Genomic DNA, 25,290 nt, shown 5'->3' on the forward strand with positions numbered 1-25,290 from the left:
CACAAGTCCTTTTTAACAAGCCCCCTTCCCTCCCTCAGCAAACACTGTGACCAAACCAGGTCCAGGACACACTCCCACAGCTCGCCGTGATGTCTCTTCATGTAACGTGTAATGCCGTTACACATCGCTTCGTTGTTTGGGGACTTGTCCCACTGCATTACCTCCCCTTCTTGGCAAACATTGTTCCGATGTTGGTCCTCGTCGTCATCACAGAAACTTCATATCTTTTATTTCTCTGGGGAAACACAGAAAAGTGCTTTTTACACTGACTGGGATGGCACGACGACGACGACGACGAATGTAAATAAGTAGCTCTCTGGAACAAAGATAAGGTTTCACTGCTCCGGAACCTCAGCTTCTTGAACTTCCCTTGTGATGTCATTCTCGGAAATGGCATTAACCCTGTCGTGTTCATTTTTGCGGATTTGTTTGAAAATATTTTCTGTGGTTTCCAGTTTGAAATTTCACAGTTTTTGTAAAAAAAATTGTCTGAGTTTGAAAACTTAAGTTTTCGTCCCTCAAAAAGTTCCAGTTTATTCGCCAAAGGTTAAGATCTTCCAACGGCCAAGGCAAACTTTGCCCAAGCAGCATTGTTCCGGAAGACTAGCCACGCCAACGGAAGAGTCGTAGGTAGACTAACGATATGAATATCCAATTATTTTAAGTGATTACAGCATTCTCCTCACTCTCGGTCAGTCGGGGCCCAACTCTTGATTTATTAAGCGTTACTGTTCTCAGACCGGCCGTTGAAGACGAAACGGCTGCTTTCAGGGCAGATCACCAAGAGGGGGTGAGCAAATTTTAATCTCTTCCTGGAATGTAGTCTCTTCTCTAAATGACACTTTGATAGAGCGCTCAGCTACGAGAAGGCGTCAACGCTGTGGAGAAACGGCAGACTGAGGACTCTTGGGAGTGGCTGGAGAAACCAGGATCATCTCTTTTATTTAATTGAGTAGCATGTTGTTGACACGGATTTGGATTGTGCCGGTGTTGATTGAGCAAAAGGATGACGGTGATGTCGGTGGAGAACGGCTCTGCTTTTAGACTCAGATTATACGTTATGCGAACGAGGTACTAGATGGAAACCGATGCGGGCATAGAGCGGATTTTGTGGTTTAAACAGCATTTCTATGGTAGTTTTATACATAAATGTTTAGCTCTGCTTTGAGTTGTCCTCATTTATTAAAATTATATTGTTTTAGATTATCATAAATAATTCCAGCTAAATTTAAATATGGAATTGGGTTTTGTATTCTGAAATGGCAATTGCACTCCTAGTTATGTTTCAAAATTTCAAATTTCCCTGGAAACGGTAAAATTAAAATTCTTGTTCTGATTTATATTTATCATCAAAATTGTATAAAACAGCAACTTTTGTAGTCATATTTAGTGTAAGAATCAATTTATAGCTTTTTTCTTATTTTGTAGCCTGTAAGTGATTTAAGAGCGAGTCCATGAGATCCATGGAATTTACAGGGGTTGTTTGTATAAATTAAACTAGCATCAAAAGGCTGTAACTTAAGCAAAATTCAACTTAAATTTTAAAATTCAAAATGCATCTGAAAGTGAGACCTTACAAAATGCAACAAAATGCGGGGTGAAACATCCGAATTGGTTAAATTTACAGGAGCAACTCTCTACGAAATCGGCCGATTTCGACCATTTTTATTTTTTGTATTTTTTGATAGGAATCAAACTTTGTGTTGGTCTTCCCTATGACCAAATAAGCTATTTTGCGTCATTGGTTCACCCATACAAATCTCCATACAATTTTGGCTGCTGTCCATACAAAAATGGTACCGTAAACTGGGGTGACTTTGATAGCCCAGGGTGATATTGATATAAATTAGATTTGGCCACTAATTTTGATACATCCAATGAAACAGTCACATTTTTGCATATTTGTTCGATAATAAGCTATCCCTTAATGCTTATATACTAGGGTGGGTACGTTTTTCAAAAAGTTCTCCGATCAAGTTTTAGTATGGTTCCCCTTGAAGGGCATGCCCATAAGGACTCTCATGCCAAATATCAGCGCATTTGGTTGTAAACTGGCTGCGCGCATCAGGGTTAAAGTTTACATGGAAATTACTATGGGAAATTGTAACTTTTTGTTCAAACGCTCCTACAGGTCTGGGAAAATCACGGGCCAACTTCTGGTACGGTCAGGCCTATGGGGAATGGTCTGGAGAACACTTTTCCCGAAGAGAGCATATGGATTCGTTGTCCCTAGACCTGGCGCATCGGCAAACAATCCGATGTCTCCGGAATCAACGGTTTTCCCTAAAAAAGCATCAAATTTTCCTTAGCATGCTATGAAAGCGTTGATGAACACCGCGACGCCATATGTCAAGCAAGTATCACGTGGATGAGAAACAGCTGGAATATTTAATTTCAAACTTTTTTTTAACTAGAAAATGATCATTTCTAGCAATCCTGATTAAATTTAGTCAAATACTAGATTTTTTAATACAGAATTTGTGTTTTTTTGCAAATATTTTAACCACGTGGTATCTGCCTGACACATGGCGTCGCGGTGTTCATCAACTCTTTCATAGCATGCTAAGGAAAATTTGATGCTTTTTTAGGGAAAACCGTTGATTCCGGAGACATCGGATTGTTTGTCGATGCGCCAGGTCTAGGGACAACGAATCCATATGCTCTCTTCGGGAAAAGTGTTCTCCAGACCATTCCCCATAGGCCCGACCATACCAGAAGTTGGCGCGTGATTTTCCCAGACCTGTAGGAGCGTTTGCACAAAAATTTCCAATTTCCCATAGTAAATCCCATGTAAACTTTAACCCTGATGCGCGCAGCCAGTTTGCAACCAAATGAGCTGATATTTGGTATGAAAGTCCCTATGGGCATGCCCTACAAGGGAAACCATACTAAAACTTGATCCGAGAACTTTTTGAAAAACGTACCCACCCTAATATATACTGAAAATTGTCAAAAATGTTTAGATATTAATTTGACGGGCATTTGAAAAACCTATCAAAGTCACTCCAGTTTACGGTATGTAAACATTCAAACAGCTGTAACTTTTGAGTGAATTTTCTGATCAATTCGGTGTCTTCGGCAAAGTTATAAGTATTGTTGAGGACTTTTTAGAAAAAAATAGGTACACGGGAAAAAAATTTGCAGATTTTTTAATCAACTTTTTTTTCACTAAAACTCAATTTCCCAAAATACATATTTTTTGATTTTCGAGATTTTTTGATATGTTTTAGGGGACAAAAATCCGCAACTTTTGAGCCATAGAGAAACATGGTCAAAAAATCTGCCGCCGAGTTATGAATTTTTGAAAAAATAGTGATTTTTTTGAAAAAATCAAAGGTTTTTGCAAAAACAAGTTTGACATTATTTTTTTATGCAAAATTGTATTTGCAATCGAAAAGTACTTTACAGATTTTTTTTTGATAAAGTGCTCCGTTTACAAGATATAGTCACCGAAAGTTTGATTTTAGCGAAATATTTGCAGTTTTTCAATTTTTAAAAATAGTGACCATAAGTGACCATTTCTAAAAATATTCTTTTTGAAAAGTTCAGAAAATTTGCTATACAATTGTTTAAATGACATTGAATATTGGACCTCGGGTTGCTGAGATAGAGCCGCTTTAAGAAAAAGAAACACGAAAATTGAAGTTTTCTAAATCTCACCAAAACAACCCACCATTATCTAATGTCGATATCTCAGCAACTAATGGTCCGATTTTCAATGTTAAAATATAAAACTTCGTGAAATTTTCCAATCTTTTCCAATTATTGAATATTACGCCCATTTAAAATGCTAGTCTTGATTTAAAAAATTTCAAAATATTTATAAAAAAAATTTTTTTGAGAATAACATTTTTTGATATTTGAAAATACTAGGTCAATAACCTTTTACGTTATTTATAACAAAATTTGTTATTTGTCGTTATGATTTTTTTGTTATTGGATTGTTATTGTGATAACAGATTAATAACATATTTAGTTATTCTTCGAACAAATCTTTGTTATTATTTTTTGTTATTTTAACAACTAATCCGATCTTTCCAATAACATTTTGAGGTATTCTTCCATAACAAAAAATGTTATTCCAAGTTTTTTTGGCTTTCAGCCAATATCAGACCAATAACAAATTTTGTTATGATAACATAAACTTTTATTAAACTCTTATGCAAAACTGGATTTTTCAAGAAGATTCCATAACATTTTCTGTTATTTTAACAGTATTTGTTATTGAAATGACATGAATTTTGTTATTACCGTCTGCCCGGGATCCCATTTTCTGGTAATAATTTTATCATACAAATGTTAATTTTCATTCATTTTCATCCCTTTAAATAAAATAAGTTAAAAAATCTTCGATTCACATTTATTAAAAATCTAGTTTGTTTCCAAGGATGCTAGGTGTCTCCAGAGAAAAGCATCTTCTCTATTTATTTTTTTAACTTAATTTTTTAAAGGGTTAAAAATGAAAATAAACATTTTTTTGCATGTTTCTAAATGTTGAGCAGCATTATTTCAAAATTCTCAAAATGTGATGATTTTCTCAATGAACATCGAATCGGAAAATGAAAAGCATTACCGGATTCTTTGGACATTTTTCCACATGGAGAAGGTAAAATATTTTTGTAACTAAAACATATTATGTGTTTTTGAAATATAATTTAAAAAATCTTCAAATTTATATGCTATTTCAGTAGAACAAATTTCGTATAAAATTTGAAAACTTTTGATTCGTGCTTTGAATTCAGTTTGAAAAGCAAAATGAATCCATAAATTTATAAACAAAACTAGTATTAACGAATTCTAGGCAACATTGTGAGTTTTTATCAATTTCACCTAAAATTTTTATGTATTTTGTTAAAAAGCATTTAAACTTAGTTAACTAAACACAAACATTATTCTTATTCTAAAAACAATATCAGCAACCTTAATGATGGTACATTTGACATTTAAATAAAATTTCAACACCTTTAATCTGATTTTAACAAGTAAAACTATCAACTTTCAAAGTTACCCCAGAATTCAAAACAAGAATTTTCAACGCAACTAATTTTTAAAACACTATTGAAAAAAATTTCAAAAAAAGTGTATGGAACTTGTGTGGCCTACTTCAGTACAAGTTTTAAAAATAATAATCTTGGGAAAAACCCTTAACAGTTGGAAAATATTCCAAAAATAAATTTAAATCCTACCAATGTCTCCCCGGTTTACAGTAAGTTGAATTTGAAATTAGACGCTCAAGTTAGAATGGCCTTTGGCCTACTAGTGATTATTTACGTTAAAAAAAATCATTTTCGAGGATACCTTAATGTTTCAACATCAAATAAAAATTATTATGAACATAAAAATAAATAAAACAAAAACTTGCACAGTTAAAAATAAACATTCTAGAAGGTTGAAATTTGTGTGGTTAAATATTACTTTATTTATGTTTTGATACGTTGAATTAAATTTTGCCTCCAAGAAAATTTATATTTAAGGTCAGGAATCGGGAAAGTTTTCATCCTTTTCTATGGAAATTCACCTTAAAACATATACCCAAAATTAGGTCTTATTCAGCGATAAAATTTTCAAAAGTGAATCATTTTCTCTACTCTGTATTTCATTAAAAGAATCACTAGCCCTCGACATTGACCAAAGCCGTGTTGTATGTATAAAATTGATCCTTTATGGTATGAAAATTTGAACTTAATTTATTTGTAGAACTATATTGCACACTTCAAATTCTCCACCCTTGCAAATCATAACTGCACACCAAATATTTGCACAGTTGAAATCTTACCCCTTCTCCCCCCCCCCGCTCGCCTAGAGTGGTGCGTGTCTCGACTGAGCTTTGTTGCTTTCGAACACTTTAGAACAGTTTCAAACTAGGGTGTGTGTCTTAGACAGTTTTTTTTTGCTGTAGTTTGAGATGTGCACTTTTGTATAGAGCTTTCTACAAGTTGCACGATTGTCTAAAAATCGCTGCAATCATCATGCAATAATATCAATATCCTTTTGTTCATTTTTATACAATACCCTATAAAGTCCCTCAAATTTCAAGACTGAAATATTTGTAAAATGGGACGTATGTATTGTGTGGGATGGTAAAAAAATTTAATCTCACGTGTTTTCACATTTCAAGAATTCCACTCGATGCGCAGAATCGCAAAAAAAACACTAATCCTATAGTCATCTTATATTTATCTTGTTTACCTCCAACTTTTTCAAACAAGTCAGATAGTCCCTTCATAAAATAAAGATTGGCGTATATTTTAAAAGCACTTCCTTTGGATTTCATTATTTGTATGAACCAAGACGCAATACGGCAATTTTGATCATATGGTATTGATGATTAAAGTCTCATTGAAATGAAGAAAACAATAGCTTTGAATACAGTACGAATGTTTTAATATAAAAAAGGATAAATCTAATAAGTGATACAAATGGGAAGTTGAAACTTTTGGTTTGATTTTGAATGTTGTGCTTTAGGAATTCGACGTCGTCGTGCTATCTTGTCGCACCCGCCATTTCGACGTTCCGAGAAAAACGCGTTTTTATTTTTGACCTTGAATAAACAAAAACTAGAGCACGCAATGTAAACAATAACAAACACGTTTTGTTTGGTTGACCATTCTATGCATTGCCCCGAAGTTTGGTTGAATTTGGTTGCCGCAGTCCGGAGTTATAATTGAAAATGTTAAACTACTTTCATATGAAAAGTGACAAAACATTTCGGAGCTTTTTTGGATCTGTGAAGGTCAAAAGATGAGGCATTGTGAGCTGCACAAAATGGCGTTCTTAACTCAATTTGGCCCAAAATGCACGTACGACAAGTTAGCACGACGGCGACGAATTGAAGTTCAAAACACTTTTAAGAGCTGTAGTAACAATCTTTTTCGTTTTTGAAAGGTCAATGTGAATTTTAGGGTCAAAAATTACAGCCAATTTATTGTAAAAAAAAATGCAATTTTAAAACTTACATTTCTCTAAAACGCTTAAAAAACCCCTGGGTAATTGTTGTTGTTATTGCTGGACAACTTCTGTTCAGCTTTAATCAATTTCTGAACTCGACAGATTGCTTGCAATCGCCCTGTTTAGCGTCTGCAAAAAATAGACATTTTTCTTCTTTGGTCATGTTTTGAGATTCTATGTAAAATTTGCTCAGATGTTTTATTTAATCTTGGTCGGATAGAGAAATTTTGAATTGGCAACAACTTTCTAGAAGACAAAAAAAAGTTTGAATTTCAAAAAAAAAACCATAATCGCGAACCACTCTAATATTCAATCAAGCCAAATGTTTTCCTATCCCATTTGCACGATTTTCCTGGAATATCCAGTTCCATTTTATTTTGCGAACTGCATTAATGCTATAAATAAATCATTTCGTGCTAATTTAGTAGTTTCGTGGAGTTACTAATTCAATGAGTTTTAATGTTTTCTGAGAAGAAAAACGAGCAAACTACTGTGCACAGATTACGTTTTCCTTGAATCATCTCAATTCAATTTTAAAATATACTTGTTCATTTCCAGTTTTGATTCAGTTAGGCTAGCTCAGCCAATTGCTCGTTCCCATTATCACATAATCACATTCATCTAGTTATTCTGTGAAAATTTTGCAATCGATTACATAAATTCAATTTATTCACAGCCCACACAGTACCAGCTGTAACTTCCCGTACCATTTATTATTCCACACAAATTCCATTTGTTTAATTTATTAGATTCCTCTATACACGCAAAAGCACCTGTTGTCAGGTTCGTGTCCAGGTCAACTCCATCCGGTGTCCCCTCCCGTCCACGTGTCCCCCTCCCCCCTGAAAAACAATTTCCGACACACACTCTAAAAAATTTACTCATTCCCACTCTCTCTTTCTTTCTCACAGGTGTCCACGCCGACCGGGGTCATCTCCCACTTTGTGAACCTGCAGGTGGTGGTCCCGGAAGCGTTCATCCTCGGTTCCGGCGAGCTGCACGTGGATATGGGATCAACAATCAATTTAGTTTGCATAATTGAGAAGGTACGTTGGTGTTGTTGCTACTATTTTTGCTAGTTTTTTTGGCGGGGGTGGGGTTCGAAGCAGCTCTCGACTACGAAACTGGCTCTCAACACCACCGACCGACCGTGTTACATGGTGTATTACATGAGCTGGTGTGCCCAGCGAAACATCCCGAGTGTGTGTGTTTGCGCGAAAATGGAAAGAATGTTAGGGTGGTTCAACATAATCAAAGTATGATACAAATTATACTTTTGTTGTAATTTCGCTAAAGGACACTGTTATCATTTGAATTTAAAAAAAAATCTCCCTTTTTGAAATTTACACATTATTACAAATCACCCTACTCAACGAGCGCACAGAACTCTACCCAGTTCTTTTCTGAGAGGCTATTTCCGTAGAATATTACAACCTCACATATCCTCTTATCTACCGACCCGTTCAGCTTTCGCCGTTAAGCTCTGCCCAAGTGGCGCATAAGCTACATTTTTGTACAACCATAGTCCACCAACCGGAGCAATGCCGCCCGTTTATTTTAATAAGATTATATTTTGGGGTATGTAACGAAGGTTGGGGGAATTTAAGGTAAAAATCAAAATTACTCCTGCACGATGGCCATCATCCCTGGGAACGGAAATAAAGCGCACCGGAAGGAAGTAAGTGTGCTTGCCTCTTCACTGTTTATCCAATATTTATGCCCGGAGATATTTGTCCCGTGAGTCCGCATATCTTAGCTGAGCTGCCCGGGTTGTTTGCCAGAATAAAGACCGAACTTAAGGATGGAGAGTTCTGGGTAAAATAATGTTCGCCTGCATTGAGCTACAGACAAGAAAAAATGAGTGAAATTTTAATTTCCTCGGAACAATTACATCGTTATGACATTCATGCATTGTTATGATTTTGTCAATTTCCATACGAAAGCAATTTTGGTTTTGATTTGTGTTCATCCAGAACGAAATAATTTGCCTAGCAAAACCAGCTGCCATATCGGTGCGTTACATTTTGCACGAAGCTCAGCCAACAATTTATTTGCAGATTTTGTTAAAAAGCGACATGAATTGCTAATGTGGCATTACCGCCGGTCTTTTTGCGAAGGGATGGTTTCCATTAACCCTTCTCGGAATCTTTATGCTTGGGCCGAGTTTGAGCATTATTAAGCTTCATGCGAACTGTTTCTTTTAATTAAGTTGATAATGGAGGGAATTTAAAAGAACTGAGTGCGTAAAGTTTCCATATTACATTTAAATTTTCCAGTTTTTATCCATTGATAAAAGGCAAAAATGTTACAATATTCTCTAACTTTTCATCTCTGGAATCGATAGATCTCATTCAAGTTTTCAACAAATTTAGAAGATTTTCTGCAAGTTTTTCAACTTTTTTATTTCAAAATTCCAGCAGAGCATTTAGGCCGTTGCAAATATTTTTCAATGTTTATGTCACCCGCCACCCCTCAAAATCGGTCCGAAAATTCATAAAAGAAAAAAAAAATTACAAAAAACTTCAAAAATTTAATGGAAAAATACCAATCAAAAGATTTATCAACCGAAAACAATTCGAAATCCATTTTCATGCGTTTACCATATTGACCTGGCTGAGATCGATCAAAAATATGTTTTTGTGAAACTCCGTTGTACAGTACACCAAAAAACAATTTGGCCAAAGAAATTCGTCAGTACTGCGATATTTTGAAAAAAAAAATATTACAAAACAACTGCACAGCAAAAAATTGTATAATTTTGGAAACTGTAATTTTGGAAGGTTCAATATTACCTCTTTTCTGTGGTAATTTTACCTTAGACTGAAAAAGTGACATTACACCAGAAAAGTGGTAAAATTACACATTTTCAGAGGTAAAATTACATCCTTTCTGTGACATAAAAGATGTACCCCTTCCCAGATGTAATATTACCATGTTTTTTGTTACTGTGTGGCAAGGTGTAAAATGCTTTTCAAAACACCTTTTCAATTCCAATAGCAATACAATGGCTTGTGATTTAAATTTTTAAATAGTTTATTTTAATTATTTTGCGTCGTGATAGAATTTTCGAAGTTTTTCAAAAACTGTATTTTCCAAAATCCCAGATTGTTTTGCATACAGCAATTCAATTTGAAAAGAGCCTGTTGCGACAAAAACGCAAATGTCGCACCCCTCGGACACTGCTGCTCAAGATCGTCGTGTTATCGCTCTATTGTATGTGCTTGCGGCTCGTGCCCGCACTACTGCTCAAGAACAATCAGAAGTAAACAACAGTTTGCAACGAGCGGTAGTGCGGACACCAAAGTCGAAAGTAATTTGTGATATTGTGAACTTTATGTTAATTAACGAGTGCAATAAATTGCAGTTTTGTAGCGATGGAAAATTTGGTGTTTTTACTGAGTTGTCCCGCTCACGAAACCGGTGTCCGCCCTGATCCCCCGACGTTCGCAACACTACAAAAGACTTTGACAGAGTCTGCCAAAGTTGAAGAACCGGAACCATGGCCAGCAGCGAACCGATGCGCGGCGGAGTGGCGACCGAGAATCTGTTCGATCGGTGCAGAGCAGCAGTGCAGTGGGTCAGCAGAAGTGAGAGCGATGGCGGTGGAGGAAGCGTCCTGTATGGTTCAACGGGCAGGAGCTGCACGTCACCAAGGTCGTCTCCATTCATCAGCTCAACGTCAGCCACGACCACACACGGAAGCGAACTCACGAAGAGGTTTGAGGCAGCGTCCACGATCAGCAGCTTGCGGATTGCAGCACGGCAAAAGTAGGTTGCGGATGATGCTAACGTGGCCGAAAAGCGGCAAAATGGAGGTTCGGTCCAGCCGATCTAAACCGATCGCTAGTAAGTCGCAGCAGCATCAAGAGGCAATCGCAGCAGTTCTAGAATGCTCCGGAGGTTTGTAAAACTCCAGCTTAGACAAAGCAGGAGTGTTACGGGGGGAAGTGTTGCGACAAAAACGCAAATGTCGCACCCCTCGGACACTGCTGCTCAAGATCGTCGTGTTATCGTTCTATTGTATGTGCTTGCGGCTCGTGCCCGCACTACTGCTCAAGAACAATCAGAAGTAAACAACAGTTTGCAACGAGCGGTAGTGCGGACACCAAAGTCGTAAGTAATTTGTGATATTGTGAACTTTATGTTAATTAACGAGTGCAATAAATTGCAGTTTTGTAGCGATGGAAAATTTGGTGTTTTTACTGAGTTGTCCCGCTCACGAAACCGGTGTCCGCCCTGATCCCCCGACGTTCGCAACACTACAAAAGACTTTGACAGAGTCTGCCAAAGTTGAAGAACCGGAACCATGGCCAGCAGCGAACCGATGCGCGGCGGAGTGGCGACCGAGAATCTGTTCGATCGGTGCAGAGCAGCAGTGCAGTGGGTCAGCAGAAGTGAGAGCGATGGCGGTGGAGGAAGCGTCCTGTATGGTTCAACGGGCAGGAGCTGCACGTCACCAAGGTCGTCTCCATTCATCAGCTCAACGTCAGCCACGACCACACACGGAAGCGAACTCACGAAGAGGTTTGAGGCAGCGTCCACGATCAGCAGCTTGCGGATTGCAGCACGGCAAAAGTAGGTTGCGGATGATGCTAACGTGGCCGAAAAGCGGCAAAATGGAGGTTCGGTCCAGCCGATCTAAACCGATCGCTAGTAAGTCGCAGCAGCATCAAGAGGCAATCGCAGCAGTTCTAGAATGCTCCGGAGGTTTGTAAAACTCCAGCTTAGACAAAGCAGGAGTGTTACGGGGGGAAGTGTTGCGACAAAAACGCAAATGTCGCACCCCTCGGACACTGCTGCTCAAGATCGTCGTGTTATCGTTCTATTGTATGTGCTTGCGGCTCGTGCCCGCACTACTGCTCAAGAACAATCAGAAGTAAACAACAGTTTGCAACGAGCGGTAGTGCGGACACCAAAGTCGTAAGTAATTTGTGATATTGTGAACTTTATGTTAATTAACGAGTGCAATAAATTGCAGTTTTGTAGCGATGGAAAATTTGGTGTTTTTACTGAGTTGTCCCGCTCACGAAACCGGTGTCCGCCCTGATCCCCCGACGTTCGCAACAGACCCTAAATCGAAAAAAAGTTCTCCGATCGGGCTCATTTGAAGTTCCAGCTCTATTCCACATCGCCGAATTTTTTGATATCTTAAGTGAAATTTTCTGAGGAATCCGATAAAAATATTTTCAGACATAGGCTCTTTGGTCCAGACACGGTCAAAACGTCATTTTAAGTTTTCATACGACTTTTTCAAATGTTAAGCTAGATTTTTGAAACTTCTTGTTATTTTTCTCAAATAGCCAAACTCATCACCTTTTTTTTTGCGTCCAAGACAGCTAAAATCGGATGAAATGTCGCGGAGATATGATTTTTTGAAAAAAGTGGTTTTTGCGAAAAATTACTAAAATTGCCATTTTACGAACCACCCTAGCACGATGTAGGTCACCCTAATGGCCAAACAAAAAAATACGAGTCTAATTATTTTGGCCAAGGAACCCCCAGAAAAAAATTGTTTAGGCTCTTTTCAAATGGAATTGCTGTATACATGTTTTATTTTCCAAATTCATTAAAAATTATTAGTGGAAATTGTGGTACGATTGAAAAAAATCTGAATAAAAATTATTTGAAAGTATTTTAATGTTTTTTTAAGAACATTGAGAGTTTTTCTTTTAAATTTTGGAACACAGTAAAAAATTGTGTAAATTTGGAAGATTTAATTTTGGAAGGTTGAATATTATCCCTTTATAATGTAATTTTACATCAATTTAGACTGAAAAAGTGACAATGCATCAGAAAAGTAGTAAAAAATACACAATATCAGCGGTAAAATTACACATTTTTCTGACATAAATAATGTACCCTCTCCCAGATGTAATATTACCATGATTTTGTTACTGTGTATATAAATATAAATCAGTCCATTTAGTCAGTTTTTTGGAAAAGACTAAAGACAAACCGTATGTTCTAGAAAACATTATATCCCATCTCATGAAAAACGTACTCAAAAGATCAAAAGTTTGGAAGATCGGATATTTTCTAGAAATGGATAATTTAAGGGTGATACATTAATTAAACATTTGTCAACTTTTTTTTTCTCCAATGAAAAGTGACAATTTTAATCATTTTGAATACCTCAAACTTTGAAGCCGCGGGTCCTTAAAATATATGAATACTAAGCAAATTTTCTGTGGTAATACCTCCAAAATTTAAAAAACTAAACTTGAAAAATATTTTCAAAATTATTTCTCGGTAAAACCAAACCCGCGAATATTGGACGCCCTACAGAGGTCAAATCTTGAATGTTTCTTAGACAAAATTTTAGGAAATTTCTGAACAATTCGAAAAAAAAGATTTTCAGAAATGGTCACTCATGCAAACTTAAAATCTGATTTTTTTAAAGTTAAAATCGAGGTTGAATCATACTTTGAGTGTCTTATGTGTTGAAAACGGCGTGCTTTGTAAACATTTCTGAAAAGTTCTTTTCGATTTTTTGTAAACTGTTGTCAAACAAAATTTTGGAGTAAAACATTCCCGTAGCTCAGCGGAAATATAATTTCTAAACTTTTCTATGGCAAAAAAGTTGCAGGTTTTTGTCCTCTAAAACAGATCAAAATATTTGAAAAATAAAAAATAAATAGATTTTAGGAATTTGAATTTAGCATAGCATAACGAATAGATTTCGGGAATTTGAATTTGTAAAAAAAAGGTAATTAAAAAATTGCTAAAAATGTCCGTGTATTAATTTTTCTGAATAGTCGTCATTAATATCTAAACTTTGTCAAAAACACCTAATCGATCACAAAATTCCTCCAAAAGACGTTTCAATACCACTCAAATTTATGAACAAAAGATTCCCTTTTCCCCAAAAATACATAGCAAAAACTGCCGTATTTTGATGTTAATTTAACAAAAAAAAAACATTTTTCTGGCTTGAACCACAAATTGAAAGACACGCGCCATGGCGGAAAGTGATTATTATTGCTAATCAATGTACCGTAAAACGGAGTGACTTTGATAGCCGGGGTGACTTTGATAGATTTGCGATTTTTCCGCAAAATGAAGAGTACAATTTAAATACGTAAGGAATGGTTTAGAAACATACTGACCGTGGTAAAGAAGTGTTCAAAGTATCTCAAGAAGAATTTTTCATAAAATTTTGAAAAGTTTATAAAGTTAGTTAACTATAGTTAAGGAAATGTTGATGAAAGTCATTATTATAAACTTCTCAAAGTGTCATAATTTTCTCAATGAACTTGATTTTTAATCGGAAAACTGAATGCATTTTCGGATTCTTTGGACAATTTTCACTAGGAGAAGGTTAAATAAGTTTGTAAATAATAAATAATATGTGTTTTTGAAACACAATTAAAAAAAATCTCCAAATTTATAGGCAGAGCAATTCTCTACGAAATCGGTCTTTTTTCTTCAATTTTAATTTTTGTATTTTTTGATCCGACTGAAACTTTTTTGGTGCCTTCGGTATGCCCAAAGAAGCCATTTTGCATCATTAGTTTGTCCATATAATTTTCCATACAAATTTGGCAGCTGTCCATACAAAAATGATGTATGAAAATTCAAAAATCTGTATCTTTTGAAGGAATTTTTTGATCGATTTGGTGTCTTCGGCAAAGTTGTAGGTATGGATACGGACTACACTGAAAAAAAATAATACACGGTAAAAAAAATTTGGTGATTTTTTTATTTAACTTTTTATCACTAAAACTTGATTTGCAAAAAAAAAATATTTTTAATTTTTTTTATTTTTTGATATGTTATTAGAGGACATAAAATGCCAACTTTTCAGAAATTTCCAGGTTGTGCAAAAAATCATTGACCGAGTTATGAATTTTTTAATTAATACTGATTTTTTCAAAAAATCGAAATTTCGGCCGCAAAAATTTTTCAACTTCATTTTTCGATGCAAAATTGAATTTGCAATCAAAAAGTACTTTAGTGAAATTTTGATAAAGTGCACCGTTTTCAAGTTAAATCCATATTTAAGTGACTTTTTTGAAAATAGTCGCAGTTTTTAATTTTTTTAAATTAGTGCACATGTTTGCCCACTTTTGAAAAAAATATTTTTGAAAAGCTGAGAAAATTCTCTATATTTTGCTTCTTCGGACTTTGTTGATACGACCTTTAGTTGCTGAGATATTGCAATGCAAAGGTTTAAAAACAGGAAAATTGATGTTTTCTAAGTCTCACCCAAACAGCCCACCATTTTTCAATGACGATATCTCAGCAACTAATGGTCCGATTTTCAATGTTAAAATATGAAACATTTGTGAAATTTTCCGATCTCTTTGAAAACAATATTTTCAAAATTTTCAAATCAAGACTAACATTTTAAAAGGGCGTAATATTGAATATTTATATTATTTTTAGTTTAAATTAAAAGAAAATCATACACTTTTTATCGAGTTGTGAAGTTGAGCGAATTGAGTTGATTGCTTACGACAAGGCGACGTGGTCGCCTTGCAGGATTTTTCGTCTTTTCGGCGTCTTATTTTTTGAGTGATTAGTGTTAAATGATGTCCTGCTTCAGTCGATTGTGGGCAGCTGGAATGGCGGTTGTTTAATATTCATTAGGATTCAATTGCAAGCATAAGACCACGCCGCTCATCGTGAATTTTGAAATTTTATATCACGGTAAATAAATTGCCATTTGTAGTTTGTTGTCAAGATTGTGAATCACACCATTGCTTTAATTTTTATGAATACTGACTGGAATTTGCATTTTTTGCAAAGAGTAGATATGTTTCAGTTCAGCTAGATCTAGTTCTACAGAATAACTCAAGCTAACATGATGCTCCACATGATGCAGTACAGAGTAGATCAGACAAAACAAAACCATCATGTTCTGAAGTACAGTTTAAGATGTAAGATGTAAGTCATAGTATTTTTGTCTATCGTACCATCCAATACCAATTACTGTCAATTACATTCCCTTTGCATAAGTCGATTTCACGAGTTACAAAGAAAGGAAGACGAACAATTACAACATTACAATAGTTTTTTTTTTATCTTTTTATATTAAATTATCAAATTCAAACGACAACCATTAAGCACTTGTTCGTGAAAGAATTCGAGAAAACATATCGACGAGCTTCGGGCTGATTCTGAGCAAGTCCTGCCCAAGTCGGAAGTCCGTTGCAGGCTCAAAAACGCGCTACAAGAAACCGCTCCAAGCGAACCGGCGTCATCCGAAGCCACCATGCTTGAATCTTTGAACGGCATCCCGATAAAGCAGTTCGCCAAACCCACAGATCACAACCTGAGTGAAGCCACTCTCGTGGCCATGGTCGCATCCCGTCGATGTCACCGTTCTGCCAGACAGTACGCCTTCAATTAGTATCGTGGTTCCAAGAAATCTGGGGCTGGCCGCTGGACACCTGAACCTGTAACGAAAAAAGCAGATCAAACCATGTCCAACTTTTAAAATTTCATTCCTTCAAGTTGAAGAAAACTCATCTGACAGCAACAACATTTTCTTGTCAAACAATGTTGCTCTGATCATAGTGGGCGTTCAAAGCAAAATTTCAGAAAAGAGGCCCTTTGGAAAATACAATCCGGACTTCTTAGCTTAATCCACTTAGAACTAAGTCAGTTCTGCTCAGATCGTTTCGCGATGTTCTACAAAGTTGTTCCCCATAGAAAAATCTATATACTGCTTGCACAGAATGTTATTTGGTTAAATTTTTGATTTTCAGGAAATTAAAATGTAAAAAGTGTCGTTTTCCCCATACTAGCGGGTCCAAAATCCAATACAAACTTTAAATCGAACGGGCACCTCGGATTCTTGACCAAATTGGCTGAAATTTTCAGGAGAGCTTCTGTGGACATGGAACTATGATATTCTGCCCGCCTATGCGATCTAGCTCAACTTTTTGCTTTTGTGACGCACCCTACCCCCAGACCCAATGTCACCCCCACTGACGGTACTTAAGTGATGGTACATTTAGCGTACAAATAAAGTTTGAACATCTTAAATATGAGTTTAACAAGAAAAACTATGACTATCAAAGTCACACCGGAATAAAAATTATGAATTTTTAACGTAACTATTTTTCTAAACATTATTGAAAAAACTTTTTTTCCGAAATAGTGCATGGACTTTGTGTGGCCTACCCCAGTACATGTTTTAAAAATAATAATCTTGAGAAAAACCTTACCTGTTGGAAAATATTCCAAAAACAAATTGAAATCCTATCAAAGTCACCCCGGTTTACGGTACTTAAAATTTGTCTTTATAGAAAGGTCGGCTAAGAGATTATCCCTGACCTAGAAAATATTTAATCAAAGGATTTTTGATTTTTCGCAATCTTTAGTTTTTTTTTTTCATATATTTTGATGGAGGCGCACGAGCTTTGTTGTAGGCGAAGATTGAAGAAGTATCGCGCGTCTCCTTTGAAATAATCAGAAAATTTTATAATTGAGGTAAATGAAAAAATCCCTTGGTGAAATATTTTCCAGTTAACGGATATTTGAACAGGACCCACTAAGCGACCTTTCCACGATGAAAAAAACTTGGTACATTGATTTGCAATAACAAGCTCCTTCAGCGTGAGACAAACTCTTGTACAGCTACCCCCAAGAAACGAACGCAACGGATCAATCCCCACCGGAGAACTTACCCGTTCGCTCTCGGTGCCAATTAGTGTGACGACTTGATTGGAAAAAGTGGCCGCCCTCCCCCCCCCCCCTCCCATGAGAACCAGCAGTTACCTCATCAAACGTTAATTAGGTGCAGTCTTGCTCAGTCTTTGCGAGGGTGGGAGAAAGAAACTTTTGTCGTCCCACAATGAAACAAAAGTTCAGTCTGCGTCCGTTTGTTTTACTTGTGTGCATCGTTCGAGGGGTTGGTGGGGGGACCAGTCCAATTCATTAGAGATGGCGATCATTGACCAACGCTCTGGGTCATCTCTGGTGGTGGTGGTTCTGTGCAATTTGTCCCACGTCGTTGGACGCAAGTGGGTTGAACCTTAAAAAAAGAGATTTTTTTTAATTTTCTAAGAATGTTGAGAATTTTTGGGATTTATTTAATCTGATTTTATTTTAAACAACCCTAAATAATATCCAGTATTAAGTTCGTTGCCACAGAAACAGTGACCTCTTTGGTTCATCCAATCTTCGAGGAATTCTCAGCGACAATAGATAGCTTCAAGTGTACGTACCATTTATTGTCATTGCATTTGATTGGATTGGTCGATGTCTTGTTGAGAAAAGAACCTCCCCTCGATGATCCGAAAGAAAACAATCGATTTCATCTCCCACACGATGGCCAACACAAGACCTGCGATTTATTACACTTTGATCATGTTGCGTAGGAGTGGGGGAGGACAAGTGTGGAAGCAACAGTTTTTCCCCTCTGGACGATGGAAAATCAGCGATATGTCGAGGGCGACAATTTTGGGGCGGGGTGGGAAAATCTGATACGGACGACCACTGGGGAAGGTTGAGATCGGTCGGTCATTGTTGCCGTAAGTGAGGTTAAGTATTGCTTGGTGATAGAGCGATAAGTAACACCATCTTGAAGATTCTTAGCAGAGGAGGTTGGCAAGTGTGGAACTTTTGTCAAAAAAATTATGAATTTATATTTTTTTTACATTTGAGTATCTTAAAAACTAGAGACACAATTCTGTACAAAATTAAACGTCTTCAAACAAATCTTTTCACTCTAACCCTAAAAATGCTCATTTCGTCGTTTTCTGGTCAACCACTTCCATAACTTCAAAGCCCTTCCCCACCACAACATGTGGTCACCAGTAGTGTGTCCACTGGCGGTGACCTAATGCAACCCCCTTCCCGACCCTAAGCCGAACGAACGCCCATTCGAGTGTAAAAGCAATTATTTCCGTTACTTGAAACTCAAGTCATCCGCTAGTTTAACCGCTTGCTTTGAAGCTCAAGTCGTGTACTCTTAATTTTTTTTTCCTCTTCTCCAACCCCAACTGCTGCTGCGAAAACTATGTTATGTGTGCCAAGGGGAAAAAGCAATTTCTTCCGGAAAGACCATTAGGTTGTGGTGCCCAGTTGGTGTTGTTGTTGACTCTTTCTAACTTTTTTTTTTGTTTGCCTCATCTGCAGTTAACCATGTGATGGAGATTTTTTTCATCGTAGGATTTCATTTTTGCAAAAGGAAAGAAATCGTTCTGTCACAAAGCGCAGAAGAATTCGGTGAAGGTCGAGTTGAGAATGGTTATGAGTTTGGAGAGTGCGCTGCTGCTGCCTTGCATTCCAACTGGAGGCATGTGTAGGGTTATCTGGGGAATGTTTGGTAGCTGAAAAGCAATTAATTTACATAGAATAAATTGAATTGATGAATTACACGACTTTCATAAAGTTAAACATAATATCTGGAGCAACATTTGAAAAGGGCGCATAAGCATTTTGACAGCTAGAACTATTTTGCAAATTCCGAGCCAACAGGTAACTTTTTAACAAAACCCGCACCGTTAGAAGGTTGCTGGGAAGGCCAGCTATTGTTTAACACATCGAGTTTTGTGAAAAAGTTACCTGTTGGCTCGGAATTTGCAAAATAGTTCTATGTATGTATGTATGTATGATCCCCATACCCGCAGGCAACTTGGTCCTGGAACACATGTGAGCGCTAGGTGAACAATTCGATCATCTTTTACTCCGTAATCTGTACACCCACGTGCATAAGTTTTTTTGCACGAATTTTAGTGCTACAAATACCGGCGCGAAGAATAAAAAGAAACCCCTTTCCCCTCCCCAAGCGCCGGAAATTTGTAGCGGGTGTAGGGACACTTTGTATAGACGCCCTTGCTCCCATCACGTCACTGAGGGTATGGAGCGACGAGAAATTAATAAGCATGCCCCCCTAGTCGAACCTTCATTAGAGAAGCAGGCAATCCACAACTCACAGCGAACGACCAAGGGAACACCCTACCGCGTATATAGTAAGATTGGCGTGGTTGGTCTTTAATGAGTTGTAAATATGTTAGAATATATGAAGAGTTGCCTGTATTAAAATGGAAAGCTCTCACCAAATGAATTAATCTTCATGTTTTGTTGAATATCGAATCTTGTTAAAACTTAGTGCACCGAAAAAACTTCTGCAAACTTGTTTTCTTGAGTTGCTAAAATGGATAGGAAACAGCATCAAAAACAACAAAAAAATAATTACAAATGAAGCAGGAAGAAATAGTTTAGCACATAATAGAGAATGAACATTTTGAGGAAATCAACATTTGGTACAAAAAAATTTAAAAATATGACAGCATACTTAATTCCTTGATTGAATATACTGAAATACTCAAGTATCAACATCAAAAATTAATAAAATAATAAGATACAAATAGGATATAACAATTTATGCAAAATGATGATTTTTTAGTCGTTTATTAGTACAAAGATGGATAGGAAAAGTAAGTATTTACAAAAGGAATCGCAAATTTTTTTAAAGTTCAGAAACTTTGAACAGAAATTTTTGAAAAGCCATAAAAATCATCAAACATAAAACACGTTTACAATACCGTAAACTGGGGTGACTTTGATAGCCCGGGGTGACATTGATAGAAATTTGATTTGGCCACTAATTTTGATACATCCAATGTAACAGTCACATTTTTGCATATATATCCCTTAATGCTTAAATACTCAAAATTCTCAACAATTTTAGATATTAAATTGACGGGCATTTGAAAAACCTATCAAAGTCACCCCAAACTATCAAAGTCACCCCAGTTTACGGTACCTCAATTTATTCTTTAATATATGATTAATTCATAAAGCAGCATACAGTTTCTGAATTAATTACTCGGTGCAGTTTTCTTTAATATTTATTTTTAATATTTAAAAACAAATATAAATATAAACCAAATCGAAGTAATCATGGTTTTCTCTACTTTCACTTATATTCTCAAATCTATATTAATTGTGTAAACGTCATTTTTCAATTTAGAAAAAAATTTAAATTAAAAAAAGGCATATTTTTCTGTAATAAGGTGTAACTTGAACTTGTTCATTATTCATTTTAATCAACAATAATCAAAAAAAACAGAACAAATTTTAAATTTAAGAATTATTTTCGTTTGAATTAAGTTTAATTTTCATTCATTAACATCAATTCAATTCACTTAAGGATCATTGATTTTTTTCCAATTAAAATTAAAGCACTATGTTTTTAAGCAAAATAAAATGACATCAGAAAAGGTACAAACTCACCGGGAAGGTTCAACACATGCAATTAAATAAATACTTTAAATACTTTTTATACTTTAAATACATTGAATACTTTTAATACTTAAAATAATTTAAATAATTTTAATACTTTAAATACTTTATTTACTTTAAATGCTTTGAAATAGTTTAAATACTTTCAATAATTTTAAATTGCATTGCAGTGATGAAGTGTCTTTAATAAAACTAATAATAATTTAAAGACTTTTAATATTTTAAACATATTAAATACTTTCAATACTTAGAAAACTTTAAATACTATGAAAACTTTGAATACGTTAAATACGTTGAATGCCTAAAATACGTTGAATACTATGAATACATTAAAAGCATCATTTACTTTGAGTACTGTGATTAATGATTTGAATACTTTGATTCTTTGAATGCTTTAAATACTTTCTAGACTTCGAATACTTCAAATATTTCAAGTTCTTGAGATACTTTTAAAACTTTACATGCTTTTAATAAGTTTATAATCATTTACTTTAAAAACTTCAAATACTTTAAATACGTAAAATTCTTTGAATACTGCAACTACAACTATTTTCAATACTAATAAATATATTATGGCGGTGATTGGTTTTATTTTAAATTTGAATTAGGCCTTTTTGATTTGATTTATGAATATTTTTACTCTGAATAAAAATTGTTTTGTTGTATTAGGTGTCGTAACAGAATATAAATATATTTCATTATACGATTTTGTTAACGATAGTTTGTCGTCTTTTTTTATATTTTTTTATTTTTTAACATTAAATTAGAAAAAAACAAATTCAAATCAAAACAAATTCATAATTTTATATTTAAAATATACATCATTTGAAAATTTTTGTAAATACAGTACAGAATTTTTAAGTACTTTAATTGAACTTAAATCAATCAATGAATTTTAAAAAAAAGTAAAGTATGTCATGGAAATCAGAACTTTGACAAAATAATTTAAAATGTCGTTGACTCGACAAATATGACAAATATAAAAGTGTTTGATTAAGAGAAAAGGAACTTCCTCACCGGCATTCTGCTATGCATCCGCAAACTAATTCCGTTCCAGTCGATCCATCTAACAGCTTCCGACTGCGCCGGGGTTTCCAACAACATCGCCATCGGACTCTTTACAGAACCAACAGCCATCTTCTAAGCCTCGTTGTTCCAACGGGCGCTCCGTAAAACATCCGGAATTTTCTTTTCCTCTACACTCTTGAAAATCAGTTGAATTTTTCTCCGCAAGAGTTTCTGTCTTTTGCAAACACTAATTTTTCCTCCTCTTCTTCGGAGAATCAACGGTACCCGGATGACCACGGAACGGAACTTAACCGACGACTTTGAATAATAAATCTTTTTTTCAATTTTCACTGAAAAATCTTTTTTTTTAGCGAAAATGACGCGAGCGAAAATTTAACGACCTTCTTGTTGCGCGACCTACTTCGATCCTCATATCTAAAATCCTCGGAATTTGCAAAATAGTTCTAGCTGTCAAAATGCTTATCCGCCCTTTTCTCGTGTTGCTCCAGATATCTACGCGTGTAGAAAAATCCAGAACTGAACAATTGTTACTTTATTTTAATTTAACCTTGTGTTTCCATATGGGCCATTCAAGGTCAACTGAGTACACTTTTGGACTCCACCTTCACCGATTTGGACCAAACTTGGAGAGAACGTTCATCTATCGATGGTTAACAGAAATCCCAGGTTTGTTGCTGATTGGACAATCCCTCTATTTTTGGCACCGCCCTCTTTTTTGACGATTTTCTAAATATTTTTTTTTCTTTTAATCATAACTTTGCAACTATTTGAGCAAAAGACTTTCTACAGGTTGCATTTTATAGAAAGTTGTCTAAGGAATTCGATAAAAATAAAATTTTAATCCTTAAATGCCCACTAATATTATATTTTAACGTTTCAAGTATTATAATCAGTTTTGACCAATTCCTTATGTTTTTATTTGTTTTATTTTATCACCATCGTGTTCCCCAGGCAATTTTACATAATAATCAATGTAGACCTCAAACTAAAATGAACTATTGGCGAGATACAGCGATTTTACTGAAAAAAGTTTGCGCTGCACTCTGGATTTAAATCCGAAATAAGTTTCTCACATATAAAAACCGAACTATGCGGGATTCATCCCTTTTTGTTGAAAAGTACACCATGTACTTCCAAGTGCTGCGCAAAATCATACTTTTTTCAGTAAAATCGCTGTATCTCGCCAATAGTTCATTTTAGTTTGAGGTCTACATTGATTATTATTGAAAATTGTCCGGGGAACACGATGGTGATGAAATAAATCAAATAAAAATATAAGGAATAGGTCGAAACTTAATTTTAATACTTAAAACGTTAAAATATAATATTAGTGGCCATTTAAGGGTTAAAATTTTATTTTTATCGAATTCCTTGGACAATTTTCTATAAAATGCAACTTGTAGAAAGTCTTTTGCTCAAACATTTGCAAAGTTATGATCAAAAGAAAAACAGTTTTTTTAGAAAATCGTATAAAAAGAGGGCAATGCAAAAAATAGAGGGATGGTCTAACCAGCACCAAACTTGTGATTTCCGTTAACTATCGATAGATGAACGTTCCCTCCAAGTTTGGTCAAAATCGGTGATGGTCGAGTCCAAAAATGTACTCAGTTGACTCAGTTTCTTTTTTTGCATTTTATCTTCTAGTATCGTAAACCGGGTTGAAATTTATATTTGAAGGACTTAAGTGCAAATTGAACAATAAAAAATTAGAACGAAATGATATGTAATCTCACTGACCTTGGTAAAAAAATGTTCAATGCATCTGAAGCATTAGCTGGCAACAATTTTTTTAATAATGTAAATTTTCACAGAATATGCGAAGTTTAAAAAAATCGTTTAAAATCTTAAAATACCGCTCTCATAGAAATTTTATAGACTATATTAAAAAACACAACACACAAACATACATATTTCACATATTTTTTAGATCCGGAATAAAAAAGTACACAAATATCACTTCAGTGGCCATATCTCGAGACAGGGTTGCCAGATCTCCAATGTTTTGAAATCGTTGGAAAGGTCTTTCGAATACCTAACCAACGGTGGGTCGTACGATGGATCCAGACATAATTAACATACTTTTAGGTGAGATCCGGCCTCAAAAAAGTAAATTAATATCAATTAAGTGGCTTAATCTCCAGATAGGGTTGCCAGTTTTTCAAAGTTTTTGACTCGTTGAAAAGGTATTTCAAATATCCAACGGTGGGTCGGAAGATGGATCCAGACATGGTTTAAATACATTTAGCTAAGATCCGGCTACAAAAAAGGACTTAAATATTACTTGAGTGACCATATCTTTAGACAGGGATGCCAGATCTTCAATGTTTTAAACACGTTGAAAAGGTCTTACAAATTATTATTTGAACACATTATTTGAAAAATACAAACTGGGTCAACCTGGAAAACAAAAAGTTTGAAAAATTCTATAGTTTTTCATGCTATGCAAAATTGGAAAACTTTTAAAAGTAACACATTTTTTAAAGTAAAGCTTCGAAGAACTTTTGAGATGAATTGTAACGAGTGAAATTGTATTTACCAAAATACTATTTGGGTAATTCTCCGCCAACCTACACAGCAGCTGCGCCGACCCCTCTTAAATTTGTCCTTAGGGGTAACTTTTGTCCCTGATTAGGAAGGTTAGGGTCCGTTTTTTGATATCTCGTGACGGAGCCCAAGTAACATTTTTAAACCAACTAGCCACCATCAAGTTTTATTAAGGGTTTATTTTAGCATCTTGATTGCCTAATAGTTTTATTTGGGCATTCACCGCAACCAACAAGCAAGAGCTAATTAATAGGTTCTAACAAGGTTTTATGCTTCGGACATAAAACCGGGTGGAAATAAATCGCGGCCAAATAGCAGTGCATAAATATGGCGCTAGACGCGTGCTCTGATTGAATATGATTGACCACCATCTTGATTGAAAAAATAGAAATCTGAAAAATTTGATTTAAATTTGATGAAAACACACATTTATGCTGAATTTCTGGTATGATTTATATAGCGATAGATGTTTAAAAATATTTTGAACTTTTTTTTAAAGAATTGCAATAAAATATTTTTTAACATTAAACTCTCTGATTACAAAATATTGATTTTTGATGAAGCGTGTTG

General features: G+C 35.3%; 1 protein-coding gene across 1 annotated transcript in view; it reads left to right on the forward strand.

Moving 5' to 3' along the window:
* The window catches only part of LOC120426789 (uncharacterized), a 108,799-nt gene that overhangs the window by 17,950 nt on the left and 65,559 nt on the right, over nucleotides 1-25,290 (forward strand). The window contains exon 2 of the mRNA XM_039591566.2: nucleotides 7,860-7,994. Within this exon, the coding sequence (XP_039447500.1) occupies nucleotides 7,860-7,994 (135 nt within the window). The remainder of the gene's footprint in view (nucleotides 1-7,859; nucleotides 7,995-25,290) is intronic.

This window comes from Culex pipiens, chromosome 3 (assembly GCF_016801865.2).
Source record: "Culex pipiens pallens isolate TS chromosome 3, TS_CPP_V2, whole genome shotgun sequence".
Lineage (NCBI taxonomy): Eukaryota > Metazoa > Arthropoda > Insecta > Diptera > Culicidae > Culex > Culex pipiens.